At 36.3% G+C, this 18,021-nt stretch overlaps 1 protein-coding gene across 4 annotated transcripts in view; it reads left to right on the plus strand.

The window, feature by feature from the left end:
• Positions 1 to 18,021, plus strand: part of dis3l2.L (DIS3-like exonuclease 2) — a 186,137-nt gene that overhangs the window by 80,054 nt on the left and 88,062 nt on the right. For all 4 annotated transcript variants that reach the window (XM_018241355.2, XM_018241354.2, XM_041563235.1 and 1 more), the window contains 3 exons: positions 6,166 to 6,269; positions 7,792 to 8,039; positions 16,671 to 16,844. In XM_018241355.2, coding sequence (XP_018096844.1) covers positions 6,166 to 6,269; positions 7,792 to 8,039; positions 16,671 to 16,844 — 526 coding nt within the window. The remainder of the gene's footprint in view (positions 1 to 6,165; positions 6,270 to 7,791; positions 8,040 to 16,670; positions 16,845 to 18,021) is intronic.

The raw sequence follows: 18,021 nt of genomic DNA on the forward strand, positions 1-18,021 counted from the left end.
TTTTTCAATTAACAGTTCAGATATTGCATCATTTATCTTTTGTCTCCTAAAAAATGTGACATGGCGGTGTATTCATTATTTTCCTCAACACTCTGGATCGCTTCCTTATTTGCAACTTTGCTAATTTAACTAAAAGTAGCACCTTGCCCATGCTTTCATGTGGTGGCCAAAAGCGATTCTCCTCTCATGGTTGCAACAGTGATGTCTGGCTTATATATGCAGTGCTCCAAAGCTTTGAACTGACCCACGCAGAATGGCACCACTGCTACAGCCTTGAGAGAAGAATTTTTGCTATCTGACACAGGTATGTTATGAGGGGGTAGGTGAGGCAAGGTACTAATTATAATAAATAATTCTTGTAATAATCTCAAATGTGTCAGTGTTCACTTTAGAAACCTAATTTCTGTTAATGTAAAGGGCATTTAGTAAACATCACCTTAATTAAGTTGGCCGGTAAGAAAATGATTCTTCTAGCCATATGCATGAAAAAGAGATTTTCAGGAGCATACCATTTATAAAATATTTGCACTGTAAATAACATGAACCAAGATATGTCACCCATTGGAATGTTTAGTAGTGAAAACATTAGGTAGTTTAGTGCTTTTAATTACACAGTAGTCCTCATGCTAAAGGAATTTCAGTTTTTAAAAAACAGGCTTACGTACAAGCATCCTCAACCCGTTAATTTATATTTAAAATGTAACAGTAGGGCTGACTGAGTGGTATAGCTAAAACTGCCAATTCTAGTTTGCGCCCCAAGGTTATATGAATAGTAACATAGTAAGTAAGGTTAAAAAAACACACACGTCCATCAAGTTCAACCTTTTAGTTTTTTTTTTTTTAGTCTGCCTAACTGCTAGTTCATCCAGCTAGTTGCCTCAGAGGGGGAAAAAATTCCTTCGGACTATCTGACTAGTCCCTGGATCAACTTGTACTATGAGCTATCTCCCATAACCCTGTATTCCCTCACTTGCTAAAAAGCAATCCAACCCCTTCTTAAAGCTATCTAATGTATCAGCCTGTACCACTGATTCAGGGAGAGAATTCCACATCTTCACAGCTCTCACTGTAAAAAAAAAAAAAACCCTTCCGAATATTTAGGTGGAACCTCTTTTTTCTTCTAATCGGAATGGGTAACCTCGTGTCAGCTGGAAAGACCTACTGATAAAGCATTAGAGAGATTATTATATGATCCCCTGATATATTTATACATAGTCATCATATCACCCCCTTAAGCGCCTCTTCTCCAGCGTGAACATCCCCAATTTAGCCAGTCTTTCATCATAGCTAAGATTTTCCATACCTTTTACCAGCTTATTTGCCCTTGATGCTGCTGACTGGCATTGCTTGCTACAGCCAAGTTTATCATCTACAAGGACTCAAAGGTCCTTTTCCATAATGGATTTGCCTAGTGCAGTCCCATTAAAGGTATAAGTGGCTTGGATATTCTTACATCCCAGGTGCATGACTTTACATTTATCAACATTGAATCTAATTTGCCACTTAGCTGCCCAGATTGCCAGTTTGTTAAGATTGTGTTGCAAGGATGCAACATCCTGGATGGAATTTATTGGGCTGGATAGTTTTGTCATCTGCAAACACTGATAGATTACTTACAATACCCTCCCCAAGTCATTAATCAACAAGTTAAATAAAAGTGGACTCAATACCGAGCCCTGAGAGACCCCACTAAGAACCTTACTCCAAGTAGAGAATGTACCATTAACAACCACCCTCTGTACCCGATCCTGTAGCCAGTTTACTATCCATGTGCAAACGACTTCATTAAGCCCAACAGACCTTGGTTTAGAAAGCAGTCGTTTGTGGGGCACAGTATCAAACGCTATGGCAAAATCCAAATAGATCACATCTACTGCTACCCCCCCACTGTCCAGCATCTTACTTACCTCATCATAAAAAGCAATCAAATTACTCTTGACATGAACTATCCTTCATAAAGCCATGCTGATTGCTGCTCATAATGCCATTGACTAGGACAACATTTTGAATGTGATCCCTTAACAATCCTTCAAATAATTTGCTCACCACAGATGTCAAATTTACTGGCCTATAATTGCCAGACTGAATCATAATCCCTTTTTAAATATTGGAATAACATCAGCTTTTCTCCAATCCATAGGCATCATACCAGATGAAAGTGAATCTGAGAAAATCAGAAATCGGGGCAGGTCTAAAACTGAACTAAGCTCTCTTAGAACCAGAGGGGGTGTGCCATCAGGCCCAGGAGCCTTGTTTACATTAATTTTTATTAAAGCTTTATGAATCATATCCTGAGTCAGCCACTGACTAGATTGAGCTGAGCCATTAGTGCAGCTATAAAGTGAGCCTGGGAACTCAGACTCCTCTATTGTATACACTGAAGAAAAGAACTGATTTAGCACTTTTGCCTTTTCTGTATCTGTTACCATACTGGTACCATTATTTAATGGAGCAACATTCTCAACCTGCTTCTTTTTACTATTAATATATTTAAATAACTTTTTAGAGTTAGTTTTCACCTCCACCGCAATTATCTCTTCTTTTCCTTTCTTTGCCTTCCGGATTGCTGATTTACAACATTTATTAGTGTTGATATTCATTAAATGCAGCTTCTGTCCCAACAGATTTGTAGTTTTAAATGCCTTTCTCTTCTTTCCTATTAACTTCTGTACTTCTGTATTAAGCCACATAGGATGATTCTTAGAGCTTCTACATTTACTCCTTAAGGGAATATATTGAGAACAGTTATGATTTAATATCATTTTAAATGACAACCATTTCTGTTCTGTGTTTTTAGCTGAAAACTTAATCCCCCTATCAATGCTCTGTAGGGCAGCACTCAAGGCACTAAAATTAGCTTTTCCAAAATTCATATTTTTTGTTGCCCCAATATATATTTGTTTTTTGCACCAGGCATTAAATATCACATATGGTCACTATTACCCAGGGGTTCAATGACTTGCACATTTGCTATAAGTTCTGGGTCATCTGAGATCACTAGATCCAGAATAGCATTTTTTCTGATAGGCTCCTCTACACCCTGTGCCATAAAATTGTCATGCAACAAGTTTATAAACTTGTTCCCATTAACTGATCTGGCAGTACTGTTGCTCCAGTCAATATCTGGGTAATTAAAACCCCCCATTATCATCACTTTACCCAAACTAGCAGCCTTTTCTATTTGCATCAGGAGCTTAGCCTCCTCCTCCTCACTTACATAAGGGGGTCTATAGCATACGCCTACAATTAATTTGCTGGACTCTTTACAATTGGTGAAGAACTCCACCCATCCCCTCATTTTCTAACATAACCTCCTCCTTAATATAAGCTTTTAAATCCTGCCTAACAAACACATACCCCTCCTCCTTTTCTATTGCCTCTGTCCCTCCAAAACAAAGTATAGCCACTGATATTAACTGCCCAGTCATGTGACTCATTCAGCCATGTTTCAGCCACACCAATCACATCATATTTTCCCACCAGCAGCTCCAGCTCTCCCATTTTACCAGTCAGACTCCTTGCATTTGCAAACATACCTCTATCCTTAACAGTACCCCCACCCAAATCTCTTCCCCCATTTTCCCTTTCTTTGCCCACTATCTCATGTAACCTGTTTTCCACTGAATCTTTTAATGAATCCCCCCCATGCCTAGTTTAAAATCTTCTCCAACCCTCTAGTCATCTTCTCCCCCAAAACAGCTGCACCATCATCATTGAGGTGCAGCCCATCTCTAGCAAAGAGCCTGTAGCCGACTGAGAAATCAGCCCAGTTCTCCAAATAGTTCATAGTAATGGTTCCAAAAGATTTTACTATGTATTATTATTTATGTTCTATTAATAACTAGCTGAGGTACTCGGCATTGCCGAGAAATTGGTAGTAACTAAGGGATGCATGGAATCCACATGGAATGCACTGTTTCAGGATTGGTCGAATATCGAATGAAATCCTAACCCTAATTTGCATATGTGTGAGGAAGGGGCAATGAAGTGTGTGCGGTTCAAACTTTTTTAACTTCCTTGTTTTATGAGTCAGATTTGGTTGGCACTTGGATTTGACCTAACTAGAATTCTGCTGAAAAATGCTAAATCCTGAACCAAATCTTGTTTTCGGTGCATCCCTAGTTGTTACATCTTAAAAATAATTCTATATCACAAAAGTTCTCCAACACTATGGAATGCTACAATGTCATTGTGCGTTTTAAATTGTGCAGAAATCCTATGGAATGCTACAATGTCATTGTGCGTTTTAAATTGTGCAGAAATCCAATGAAACACACTTCAGAGTGCCCAAACATGCCATTTACTTTTGTGTCCATTTGCATGTTGTCTTCTGGCAAATGGTATTGGAAGGTGTATTCAATTCAAGTAAATCACAGTATTCACAACCACTTTCATGTTCTTCTCTACTAACTGAAGAACGCTTGGTAAGAAATTCATCCTTTGGCTTTTAAGAGCAACCTTATATCTTTTTGATTGGTCTCTTTTTCCCAAGCTCTAGTTTAGCCACCACCTAAACTCTCTCCCCAGTGTTGTGAGAGGCACTAGCTTTATTGCGTTTCAGTATGAATTTGTAGAGCAGCCAAGGTTTTTCAGTTTTTACACAAATTCACAATAAGGGCATAGGTATTGAGTTTTTCTTTTTTAGCATTGACTTCACCACAAGCATGAAGTTCATTATTTGAGGTCAGCAGAACTTCATATAAAACTCAAGGGGTTATTTGATTGGTTGTTATACCTATATACAGTATATATTTATGTATCTACCGGTTTAAAATGGTATATGTACACATGGCCATCTGCCAGAGTTCGATCAGGGAGCAATGGAGAAAGGAAAAGCCGATAAACGGGTAGCCAGAAATTCTCTGGAGAAGGGACATTCACTGTCTGTTTTGAAATGCATGGCCGTAGATCATTGACAAGAAGAAGGGGACAGAGCTAAACGAGTTCTCCAAAAGAAATGCAAATGGTTTCAAACACTATACACTTTAACACCCAATGGCTTAAATTAAACAGTTATCACTGCTTCCTTTTTAAAAATGCATTTTGAAACATTTGTAATAATTGCTGCATTCTGTGCTGTATTATGTAAATATCTCTAATCTGTGGTATTTACACAGTCAATCACTACTTTGTGAAACTGATACAGTGATACTCTTTACCACAGTAAAAGTAAGCACCCATGGGCACTGCCTATTGAATAGGGTAAGTGTTGCTCAATTAATTGTGCAGCGGTTTCTGCACCTGTCTGTGCCAAGAGTATGTATTTTAATTGGATCGCCCTGCTGGGTGCCTATAATAGAGCTACTTGTTTTTGGTGCCAGGGCTTTTTCCGCCTGACCCCTCATTGCTAAGACAACTGATGGTTGCAGAGGTTAAATCCTTTGCCAACTCCTTTATACGATGATCCTGTTAATCACCAATATGCCTTTGATTTACCACAGATGCTTAGCACTTAGTAATGATTCCCTATTGCATATAGATGTATATTGTGTTCTCTCCTTTTTTTTTTCTCTTTTAATCTACTCTGCTATTCTATTGGTATTGACAATATAATGCTATATTTTAACACTGTATGCACTGCACTTGAACACTTGAATGTTTTTTACTATACATCTACACCTCAGTGCAGCAACTTTTTAGGTCGATGTGCAATATCTAACTTAGTGATCTAGTGCCTATATTCACTGCACCTATGATGTCACAGGGGATGTTTGTGGCGATCATTTCAGATACACTGGTGTATTGTGGTTTGGAAGAGCTGTAGGATGTTTGTCTTGAGTGGAACCAAAACATTAACATTTAACAAAACATTAACGTTAACAAAGGTTCTCTTGGTGGAACCAAAACATTAACATTTCTTTTCCTTGTGGTGTGCATATTTTTGTGCACATAGTTCCATAGTTAAGTTGGGTTGAAAAAGTCCACCAAGTTCAACCTTTCCAAACAAAACCCAGTGCATATACATACCGACATACCAACCCCTCCATATACTCACTGAAACCATATATACCAACAAATATATTAACTGATTTTTGTATCACAATAGTGTTAGATATTATACTTGTCCAAGATATCATCCAAGCCCCTTTTAAAAGCATTACCGGAATCGGCCTTCACAACATCATTTTTGCTTTTGGTCATATCAAATATCAATTTCAATTTCAGCAATTGTGGATCAAGTTAAAGCATGTGCAATAGAAGAAAAAGCATTGTCCAAGCAAGGGGATTCTAGAAGTTTGTCAGATGACTGCTTTCAGAAAACGGCAAAGGTATTGTGTTTATAATAATGTAATGTATAATAAGCTTATGAAGTGATCATGACAAAGGCATCATACTTTATGGTTTTCTATATTATTAGCACCCTGTTAATCTTTAACAGACCCATCTGCAAATTTTCTTGTAGACCATTTGTTGATATATCTCAGGCACCTGTTGGTTGCCGAAAATCTCAAGGCACACACAGCAATCATTTGTTTAGTTCTATACAAACTCTTCAGATGTAGAGGAACTGCAGCTGCTTTGATTTGCATTGTGCAAAATGGAACAGCATGAGTAACAGAGTAATGGAAATGATGGTCCAGCACCACCATTACATTTATTGGTGTTTACTTAACAATTTAACATAGTTTTATATGGTGTTGGCACCGTGATTTTATTATAAGATGTGTTCTCCATAGAATCAGCACTTTCCTGTGCTACTGTAAGGAAAATGTTTTCACCAAAATGTTTTCTAAAACAAGCTTGAACAGGCTTGCCTAGGAATCTGTTGCTGGAAACTTGTTTGTGCTACTGGATGCACCTTAGCACACACACTTTTTTTGCATAGTCATGGTTAATGCTGTGGTATATGACACAATGGAAACTGTTCAGCTTCATTCTGTATTCATATTTCCTCAATAAGCAGAAATTTATCTTTATATCAGGGCAACATACGCTTTCAGAATCTGTATAATTCCACTTCTGTAACAAGATCTAGGCTTTTAAATGCCTATAAAATTATACCAATACTAAATCTGTATCGTTTTGTGGAGATGTTCTACAACTCAAAAACTCCCAGACTCGGATTATTAATATTTTAATCTCTGCTCTGCTCCTTAGTTCCACCCTGATACATTTGATCCATAAGTTATGTTCAATAGGTATGTGTATGTAGGGATTGGAAATCTGTGCTGACCTGTATGGTCATTCAGTATTATATTAGACATCAATTGCACATCTGGCAAAATATTACAGCCTCTATTTCAATTTTGTGGACTTTAGTACTAACATTCTGTTCTATTTATTACCTGATACAATGCTCAAAGAAAGGTAATGGTGTAACTAGCTGGGGAGCAGGGGCCACAACTGCACTTGGCACACTTCTCCGATGGGGCCCACCTAGATACCTGATGTCCAGCAAGCCCCACATTGATGTAGAGGAGGCTGTCCATTTCAAACTTGGGGCCCTGCTACCCATAAGCTTTTATTTATGCCATTGAACAAAACTTTGGAGATTACTTTGGAGCATACTGATTCCAGTTGTATGATCTGCATATTATTATGAATATTATTCCAGGCAAGGAAGCTAACTGATTGTAAATATTATATATGCCCAGTATTAGAAGCCAATTTATCAACGTTCTCATATTAGTGGTTTTAGAGGTTTTTGAAACCACAAATTAACTCATTAACTCTAAAACCACTGAATTGAATCCCAGCAACCCTAGTTGTATGACTACAGTATATTATTTTGTTGATGCCATTTCTTGTTTAAAAGGACAAAAATTAATGCTTTTCACAATGTATTTACAGGTAGTTTACATACTGGAGAAAAAACATTCAAGAGCAGCAACTGGGTTTATTAAACCTCTGTCTGACAAGAGCACTGACCTTGCAAGGAAGCATGCTTTATTTTCTCCTGTGGACCACAGACTTCCCCGTATAAATGTCCCTCTTGTTGACTGTCCTCATGACTTTGCAATGCACCCAGAAACCTATGCTAGCACCCTATTTATCTGCAGTATCACAGCCTGGAGAGAGGACAGCAACTTTGCTGAGGGGTAAGTAGTTTTGATTGTAAAGAAAAAAAATAATCTTCAGAAAGTGTGTATTGAAATGTATGAGTGAAGCAATGGTCACTTTAGTAGAACTTAATCAGTTTGCACCTGTCCTGTTACATTTCTTTGCCATATTCTTGTAATTATGTGCTTTACCATATCCTGATTAGTAATTCTCATAGTAGATAACATTTTAATTCCAAGATATAATTAAAAACCATGTATTTTTAAGGCACACTTCCCAATAAAATATGCGTATCCAAATAAAATTTAGTAATACTCCCTTTTCCAACATCCAACCAATAGTTTTGAACAAGTAGTTTGCCTACTGTTCTTAGGCGCTGCAGCCATATTTTAATTGAGGTTACTTTGAGTGGAAACTTCAGTAATGTCGCCACATAAAGTCTCACAACATCCTACCTTTGTTAGAAACCGCTTAGTCTGTATTTGTGGAAAGTCTATTTTAAAGCCATGGAGCTGGGAAAGTGAACAGAAGTTCGTAATCAGCACTTTTGGAGGGAAGCAATGTCTTGTGATCGTTAAGAGAGACTGACACGTCTGTCACAGCTGCAGATTGAGAATATGAGAAGAGAGGAAAGAATAATAATTCTGATGAGTAGAAAGAGAAAATTAATCCGAAGTGCATATAATTTCTGGGTTAAAGGTTGGACAGAGGAAGCACCCTGGGTGTGGTTAATAAACTGAATGAGAATCGCGCTTCATTGAAATCACAGGAGGTTTATAGTTTTGGCCCTAACTGGTTCACTTGGAGTTTGAAACCCACTAAATTTTAGACTGCTTATAATTTGTATTTTAGTATGTATTTGCCTCTTGATCCTTTTTGATGTAACATGAACTTTAAATTCTCAATGGGTGGCCTTGCTGTAGTGCTCTGCATTATTAATAATGTTGTTGAACTAATTATATCCATGCCTTATTGACGTAAAAACTTAGCAGTTTTGTGGGGGACACATTTAAAGTGGACCTGTCACCTACACATAAAAAGCTGCATAATGAAAGTCCTTTGCAAATTAAATATGGAACCCCAAAAATTGTTTTCATTTAAACATCCCTACCTGTTACAAAGGTGTTTAAATATCTAAACTATCAATCAAATATTACCTGCCCCGCCTCTATGCCCGTGGCATAGAGGAGGGGCAGTCAATTACTTTCACTTTCCATTCAGCACTTCCTACATGTCACTGCTCTCCCCACATTCCCCCTTCCCTCCTCAGGCTTTATAATTGTGTAGAGCACTGCACATGGACATTAGGTCCCCCATTCTGGTGCATACACAAGATTTTGGGGTGATACAGAATTTCCCTTAATAACCGTGTCCACAAAATGGCAGCTGCCTCCGTGCTGTGATTGTATAATTCCAAGACAAAAGGAAACAAAATGTAAATAACAAATACAGTGTAAGTAAAGTTTATTTTGCTCAACTAACATGATAGAAAAGATTTTGAAATTATTTCTTAGGGTGACAGGTCCCCTTTAAGGTTTTGAAAGCAGCCTCTTCCAACTACTGTTTTTTTTTTTTTTTTCCAACTTTTTATTTAAAGATCTTTACATAATAGTTATACAATCACGACTAGATAATACAACAGCAATTTAACTACTGTTTTTAAATAATTTTACTTTTTGCTTAATGACTGTACAGTAATTGTAATTTAAATACCATTTCTTCTTACTGTAGGCCTTAAGAAGCTGAAGTGGGTATTACACAAATATTTTTTTTGTTATGCTCAACTGGCCTTTATTCAGCTACACTTTTACGCAGTTGTATACAACAAAAATGGAAGCAATAGCCTGGGAACTTCTGTCTCATTTGGTTTCCTGTTTTTACAGCTTTACCATGGGACCAAATCTCATCTTGCAATCATTCCTCTTGCTAGCTGCAAGCTGTTCTCCTATATAAATGCCAATTTGTGGGTACCCTTAGCAGCAATAAATCCATTAAACTGTCTACACAAAATAGGACGCAATATTTTACCGTCTCATGCTAGTAATTATTGGTCTGACATATCTTTATATTAACAGGTTGTATCGAGAGTGGAATCATTCAAGACTAAGGCCCAGGCTCACTTAGCATTGTTATGGACTAATCATTTATGACTGATCAAGAATAATGTTGGGGTTTATCAGTGACATTTATTTAAACCAGATGATTTTGAACAAGGTTTTCTGCATAGATCTAATTCAGATCGATCCCCTAGGATAACACCTTTTGTGGTTCATATCAATCAATATTGATTGATTTGATTTTTTTTCCCCCTTACCCGGTTGACCTGTCCCTAGAGTGATGTCACTTCCAGTACATAGTGACTTGTGTGATTGTAATTTTTGTAGCTATCTGATTGCAATAATCCAAACTGGAGAGCTGCTGATCAAAAAGCTAAATAATGAAAAAACCACAAAAAATTAAAAATGAAGAGGAGCTGGAAATTGTCTTAGATTATCACTGTCTACATGTTGCTAAAAGTTATTTTAAAGGGGAACTGCCACTTGGCTCCTTTTAGCCCTTCTCAACAGTAGGTTTCTTTGCTTCACTGCTCTCAAGTCCTGCGCCCTCAGAATTCATGTTCCAATATGTTGCATTGATGAGGTCTAAAGATATTGAAATAGACTAATTAGTTATATTGTAATAAGTATATGGTATAAATCTTAATAAATTATGAACTCTCACTGCTCCTTAGTTCCACCCTGATACTTATGATCCTTAAAGGGGAAGGAAACCTCGTCGGCGCTAACCCCCCTCCCCCCTCCCGTGTATTGCCCCCCTCCCTCCTCCCCCCCTGGCCTACCCCTCCCGCTGGGCAAATGCCCCTAACTTGTTACTTACCCTTCTGCGCAGGTCCAGTCCAGGGAGTTCACAGGCGACATCTTCTTCCACGCGATCTTCTTTCTCCTTTGACCGGCGCATGCGCAGTAGGATCATTTCGCCGGTACGATCTACTGCGCATGAGCGTGACTTTTGGCGCATGCGCAGTAGATCCGTACTGGCGAAACGATCCTACTGCGCATGCGCCAAAACGCCGGTCAAAGGAGGAAGAAGATCGCGTGGAAGAAGATGTCGCCTGTGAACTCCCTGGACTGGACCTGCGCAGAAGGGTAAGTAACAAGTTAGGGGCATTTGCCCAGCGGGAGGGGTAGGCCAGGGGGGGAGGAGGGGGGGCAATACACGGGAGGGGGGTTAGCGCCGACGAGGTTTCCTTCCCCTTTAAGTTATGTTCAATAGGTATGTGTACGTAGGGATTGGAAATATGTGCTGACCTGTATGGTCATTCAGTATTATATTAGACATCAATTGCACATCTGGCAAAATATTACAGCCTCTATTTCAATTTTGTGGACTTTAGTACTAACATTCTGTTCTATTTATTACCTGATACAATGCTCAAAGAAAGGTAATGGTGTAACTAACTGGGGAGCAGGGGCCACAACTGCACTTGGCACACTTCCCCGATGGGGCCCACCTAGATACCCGATGTCCAGCAAGCCCCACATTGATGTAGAGGAGGCTGTCCATTTCAAACTTGGGGCCCTGCTACCCATAAGCTTTTATTTATGCCATTTAACAAAACTTTGGAGATTATTTTGGCGCATACTGATTCCAGTTGTATGATCTGCATATTATTATGAATATTATTCCAGGCAAGGAAGCTAACTGATTGTAAATATTATATATGCCCAGTATTAGAAGCTAATTTATCAACGTTCTCATATTGGTGGTTTTAGAGGTTTTTGAAACCACAAATGAACTCATTAACTCTAAAACCATGAATGACATGTAATTTCAGTGATGCGCTATAAAATAGAAAAACCTTGAAAACCTCAAAAAATTGCTAGCAGAAAAAGAAACTCTCAAAGATTTAATGACTTTAATTAACGTAACTCCCATTGACTTCTAAAGGACCTTGAATGTTTTTACTTGACAAATGGTTTGTATGTTTGCGTTTTTTATGGGTTTTTTACACTTCATAAATCTCAAATTTTTTTGAGAAAAAGGAAAAAATAACAAATTTTTTGAGAAGTTTTGATTTGTGAGAAACGTAGAAATTTGAATGTTTGTAAATAGGCCCCTTAGAATGTTATTAAAGAAAAGTATCTACATGTGTTTGATATAAGAATGCTTTAATTAAAAATCACAGGAAAAGCCATTTTATCTGAAATAAATGAAAGGTTATCAGGCTGCACACAAATGCAATAGAGTGGCAGGATTATGCAATATGTGGCCTTTTTGTTGCTGTTGAAATGTAAATTCTTGCATCACATGACATGTAAAGGCTGCGGTTAGGTGCTGGGCGTAGTAGGTAAACGATAGGATGTTAAGAACAAGGATAAAATAATACTAATGAATAAGTTTGTGTTGTAATATCCTGGATAATTTCAACACATCTAGCTAATTTTTAATCAGTTTACTTTATCAAAAGTCAATTACTTTTTGATAGAATTGTTTAAGGCTCACATTATCAGAAACAAGCACATTATCCAAAGTCTTTGGCACCTTTTTATTTAGCCCCTCATAAACTCAGTATTCCTAGCCCAATGGTAAAGAATAGCTTTTGATAACATCTTAGGGCATGTATCTGTGGCATCAGCTATAGTCCGCACATAAGCACCTTAATATACTTAATATACCAGTCATATTGCTATTTCTGTTCAGCAAATAGGTTGTTATTGCTAGGATATAATGTAATTTTAAAATTGTAATTGCTCTGTGAAGGTTCCTGCAGTATCTTCGTTGTTCCAAAATTTGATAATCATTGTTAGATAGCTTATGCTGGCCAGCTCATATTGAAGCATCTAGTAGGGCATTCAACAACAATCCACTCCTTACCGTATTAAGACCTTTGGCAATACAGGTATGGGACCTGTTATTCAGAATGCTTGGGACCTGGGGTTTTCCAGATAATGGGTCTTTCGGTAATTTAGATCTCCATACCTTAAGTAATTTAAACATTAATTAAACCCAACAAGCTGGTTTTGCCTCCATTAAAGATTTCATTGTATCTTAGTTTTAAACAAGTCAGGGTACTCTTTTATTAGTATAAAGAAAAAAAAAATATTTAAAAAAACCCCATTTGATTATTTGGAAAAAATGGAGTCTATGACAGATGGCCGCAATGGTATGGATCCCATACCTGTATTAGGTAAATATGAACTAGATTAAGAATATTGCAAAAAAAAAGACTTGCAAATCTTACTGTAACTATGCACCTTTGCAAAACATACAACACATTTAATCATAAAAAATATAGAATGCACTATATCCACTATTAGTGCTATCTACTGTTGCAAGACCAGATTAAAATTAAAACGTTCAACCTCCTCTGCTTATGATAATGTACATAAAGAGCATAGCTGAGGTATCCTTCCACACTTTAGAGTTTGATTCCTAGTAAATGTGCTTTAAAATGTGTTCTTTAAAGTGATATTAACGCATTCTTATCTGCAATAGATTGTCAATATCACTTTGAAAGAACCCCTACATCTTCATTATTATTGATTAATCTTTATAATATCTATCTAAATTGAAATATCAACTTGTATTCATACATATCGTGATATGGATTATATATATATATATATATATATATATATATATATATATATATATATATATATATATATATATATATATATATATATATATATATATATATATATATATATTCTTTCTGTTAAGCTCTGTTAGGTTGTAAGACTGAATCTTACATCAAAATATCCCTTTTTTTTTATTTATTTTTTTTGCTGGCCCATGTATGATAGATATATATATATATATATATATATATATATATATAGATATATATAGATATATATATATATATAGATATATAGATATATATATATATATAGATATATAGATAGATATATATATATATATATATATATATATATATATATATATATATATATATATATATATATATATATATATATATATATTATCTTTCTGTTAAGCTCTGTTAGGTTGTAAGACTGTATCTTACATCAAAATATCCTTTTTTTTTTTTATTTCTTTTTTTTTACTGGCCCATGTATGATATACTAAATACATTAGTACATATATTCTGATGTGGTACAGAAGGAGTACCTTAGTTTTACTGGTAACTGTACATCTGAGGTATGTTAAGTGATAGGGAAACATATCCAAATGAAAGTTAGACCTGGGAATGGACACAGTGCCTTAGATCATTACTCAGAATGTTCTTCTTGGGATGTAATTTACTACAGCATTTTACCATTATATCTACTCCCTGGCAAGTTGAAAAAGGAATAAATCACATATCGGATTTATTCTTGGAAATCATGGAAATATGCTGTCCATGTTTTTATTTTTGTAAGCTAACGGGGATACAAATCCAAGAACGATGGATAAGCTGCAACTAGTTCCACAAGCTTACCTCCGCTTGACATTATGCAGTTTGCCTGATCTCAGGGTAATGTAATAAGCCTTAATGTTTGTCCACATGTAGTAACCCATAGCAAGTAATCTAATTTTTGTTTTCGAACAGTTGACTAGGAAATGCTACTTGCTGATCGGTTGTTTTGAGTTACTAGACAACTAGCAGACTTAAGACCATTTATTGCATTACCCTGTCTTTTTAGTAATTAATAAAGCTCTACATTAAAGGACAAGAAAAGTTAAAGTAGGCTATAAATGTTCTACATTATGTTTTGGGCTTCTGTGCTAGTCCCAGGCAACCAAAGCCCTTTAGCAGGAAAGATCTGTGCCTCCAAAGATGCCCCAGTAGCTCCCCATCTTCTTTTCTGCTGATTCATGGCACATGCTTTGTACTCCTGTCACTTACTGAGCTTAGGGACTGACTCAAAATATACAGTACACATAATATACACATAATATACACACAGTAAAAGGCTAATTAGTAATTAATATGGTTAATTACTACATGGCAGTACAGAAACCAGTGCAAGTAGCATCAGAATTTAATAATCAGCCCTGTAGCATCCGCTTATTACATGCCAACCTCATTTTCTGCTTGATAATTTGTGACGACCCCTTAGCTTAGCTTCTCAACAGCTGCTCAAAGCCCACTAAATATGTCACAGACACCTTCCAAGATGATGACCCCCTGTGACAAGTTTAAAGTCCTGGATCATTGCTGCTGTTCAGAAGGTGAAACTTTAAGCTGGTGCAAAAAGGTCATTGTATAAAACATGGCATTTTTAGCCCTATTCGTTTTTAGGGTTTAGTTCTCCTTTAAAGAAATAGTGATAAGAATTGATGCTAGAGCAGCTGTTGAGAAAGCTAGTACTCTGTGCAAAATGTAGATAAAAACAGATAAGAATGTTGAATGGAAGTGACAGCAAGATATCCTCTTATCTCTTGGGCAATAATGATAAACAAAGAGTGTAACAATTAGTATACCACTCTGTGTCAGTTAGCATTCTTCCTTTGTATATACTTGCTTGTTTTTGCTTGATGATATTCTAATAACTGCTGTCCAATTTCAGTCCCTAATTTTACCAGAGCAAGCAATGAGGCTTCAAGTCTATCTGTACTTTATAATCTGTTATGTTTTTAGATGAGTGAACATTTTCTTTATCCATACACTAGTCTACTTCATAAGCATTTCATTAAATTAAAGCCCAAAAGACTTTGTTTACTAACAAGAACAACCATATATTGCTTGATAAATACTGCCATAATTCAATATTATAAAGCCACACTGGGCCTTTGTTTTTCTTTAAACATTATTGCACCAGGTACAGTGACCTTTAATAGAAGCCTTAACTGATGAGCACATGCATATGCCAATAAGAATAATCGGCTACCCTAGGTTTCTAATTTCCTTTGTCAGCTGGACCAGAGTTCAGTAGGCCAAAGTGTTCATTGGGCGCCTCAACACATGGCCATATAGATTTCTAGAAATAACCAAACTGCACTGCCAGTTGGCAGATTTGTGCCACTCTTAATATGTACATAAAAATCCTATCTGTCCACACTGAGAGGTAAATTGCAGAAAAATAAGAAAAGATAAACAATTTAAAGCATGCAATTAAGGCATAAATAAATATACCTCTTAAAAGGTAAACTGTATTTTTTATCAATAACAGAACCGGACATTCATCAAACAGGTGGTTAAAAGTTTGATCTGCTAGTGCCCATCTGTTGCACAGGTACTTTTAGAGGCTAAGTATGGGGTTCCATTTATACTCCTTACATTTTGACCGTGTATCATATTTAAGTATCTATTAAATTCACAATCTCACAATTTTGTTCACACAAAAGTAATTCTGTTAACCAAAACATAGTTATAGAATTATCTACACAAAATTAAGGAGAAATATTGTCGGCGCATGGTGTACCTTCAAAGAAAATTCTTACAAAAAAACTCTAATACAAAACTTTGCAATGTAAAAGCTGTTTTATTTTGCCCCAAATCTCTTTATTTCTGTTTACACTTGCTATTTGTTAGTGTTCCTTATTATAAAACACTAAAATGTTAAAAAATCATAAATATGTTTTAAAACATACCGTTGTTAACATTCATGAAGAGAGCTGTAGTAAATATGGAAATCTATGCAGAAATACTATACTGTAAGCCCTACCTTTATTTTTTTTTAAATTTTTTGCAATGTGAATTTCTTTCTTTTTGTTCCCAGGAAATTAATGAAAAGTCTTGGGCAGGCAGGAGAAATTGAACCTGAAACAGAGGGAATATTAATGGAGTATGGTGTCGATTTTTCAGATTTCCCCAAAAAGGTTTTGCAGTGCCTGCCACAGAACCTTCCATGGTCTATACCCCAGGAGGAGTTCCAGAAGAGAAAAGACCTGAGGTAAGTGTTAGAGGGAAATACAGCAAAACCACGATTTTACATACCGGATTTTACAATTTCCTAAAATGTAAGTTTTTTTTTTTTTTTTTTTTCCCCCCCCGGTCACATACAGGAAAGTGGTATCTGAATGTGAGGAGGAATAGTTTGCTATATTTATCATAATGTTGTACAGGTATATTTAAATTGAGAATAATGCCATCTATCACAGTCCTAAGCAAAGAATTACAATAGTAATATTTACTGTACTAATGAAACACTACTTTATTTGATCCTAAATAAGCTACACGGATCTATATTTGTGCCACATGTTTGAATGCTTAAGTGTTTTATAGAAGATGTAAGGTATTGTAATCCAAGTTACAGATAATCGATCTCATACCTGTACCTGGAAAAAAGTTTATCTGAGTTAGAGCCGTGAAGTACACAAAATCGTATTTTTGTACGTGCATAGAATACAGAGGAGTTTCTTGCTGTAAACAGTGCTGGGTTAAGTCCACCTAGTCTTTCACCTTTCTAACATGACATCAAAGCGGCTGTAATCCTTTTTAATGAGACAGTTTGTTGCCTGGAAAATGTTTTGATATTTATTAAAATGTCTCCAAGTCGTTGTAACAATATTGATAATTCTTTCCCTTCTCTTCTTTGTTGCATGTTGGAACTGGTTAGTACACAATCATTGATTTGAAACGATATTTGTATAATTTTTTTTATTTAAATATGCCTGAAAAATTAAGCATTAAAACCCTGAACCATACCAACTGGGGCTCTTGGATTGATGCAACTCAAACAAAGAATGAAATTCTTTTCTACTTCTTCGCTGAATGGAATTTAGAACAAAAAATAATACAGAAGCAGTTTCGATTAAAATGTAGTGACCTCGGAAAAGATTATATATAATGGTGCATCGACTTGTCAGTTGTGAACAGCCGGCTTGAAGCTACTTAGTAAACATTGATCGGCACAGTCACACACTGATCGATCCACTTGTTCTTGTTATTCTTTAACTAAAACGGATGTTTTTATTCCAGTAACAACAGGGCAGCAGGTGTTTGCTTCACAATCAATGCTTTTTGTCTTACATCTATCTCTATTTTTAGCTCCATTTATTTTCTTCTTAATTGATGAAGCCACTAATCTATTGCCATTGGTGAACTTCATTGTTACAGTGTTTACACAG

The sequence above is a fragment of the Xenopus laevis genome, chromosome 5L (assembly GCF_017654675.1).
Source record: "Xenopus laevis strain J_2021 chromosome 5L, Xenopus_laevis_v10.1, whole genome shotgun sequence".
In the NCBI taxonomy this organism is placed as follows: domain Eukaryota; kingdom Metazoa; phylum Chordata; class Amphibia; order Anura; family Pipidae; genus Xenopus; species Xenopus laevis.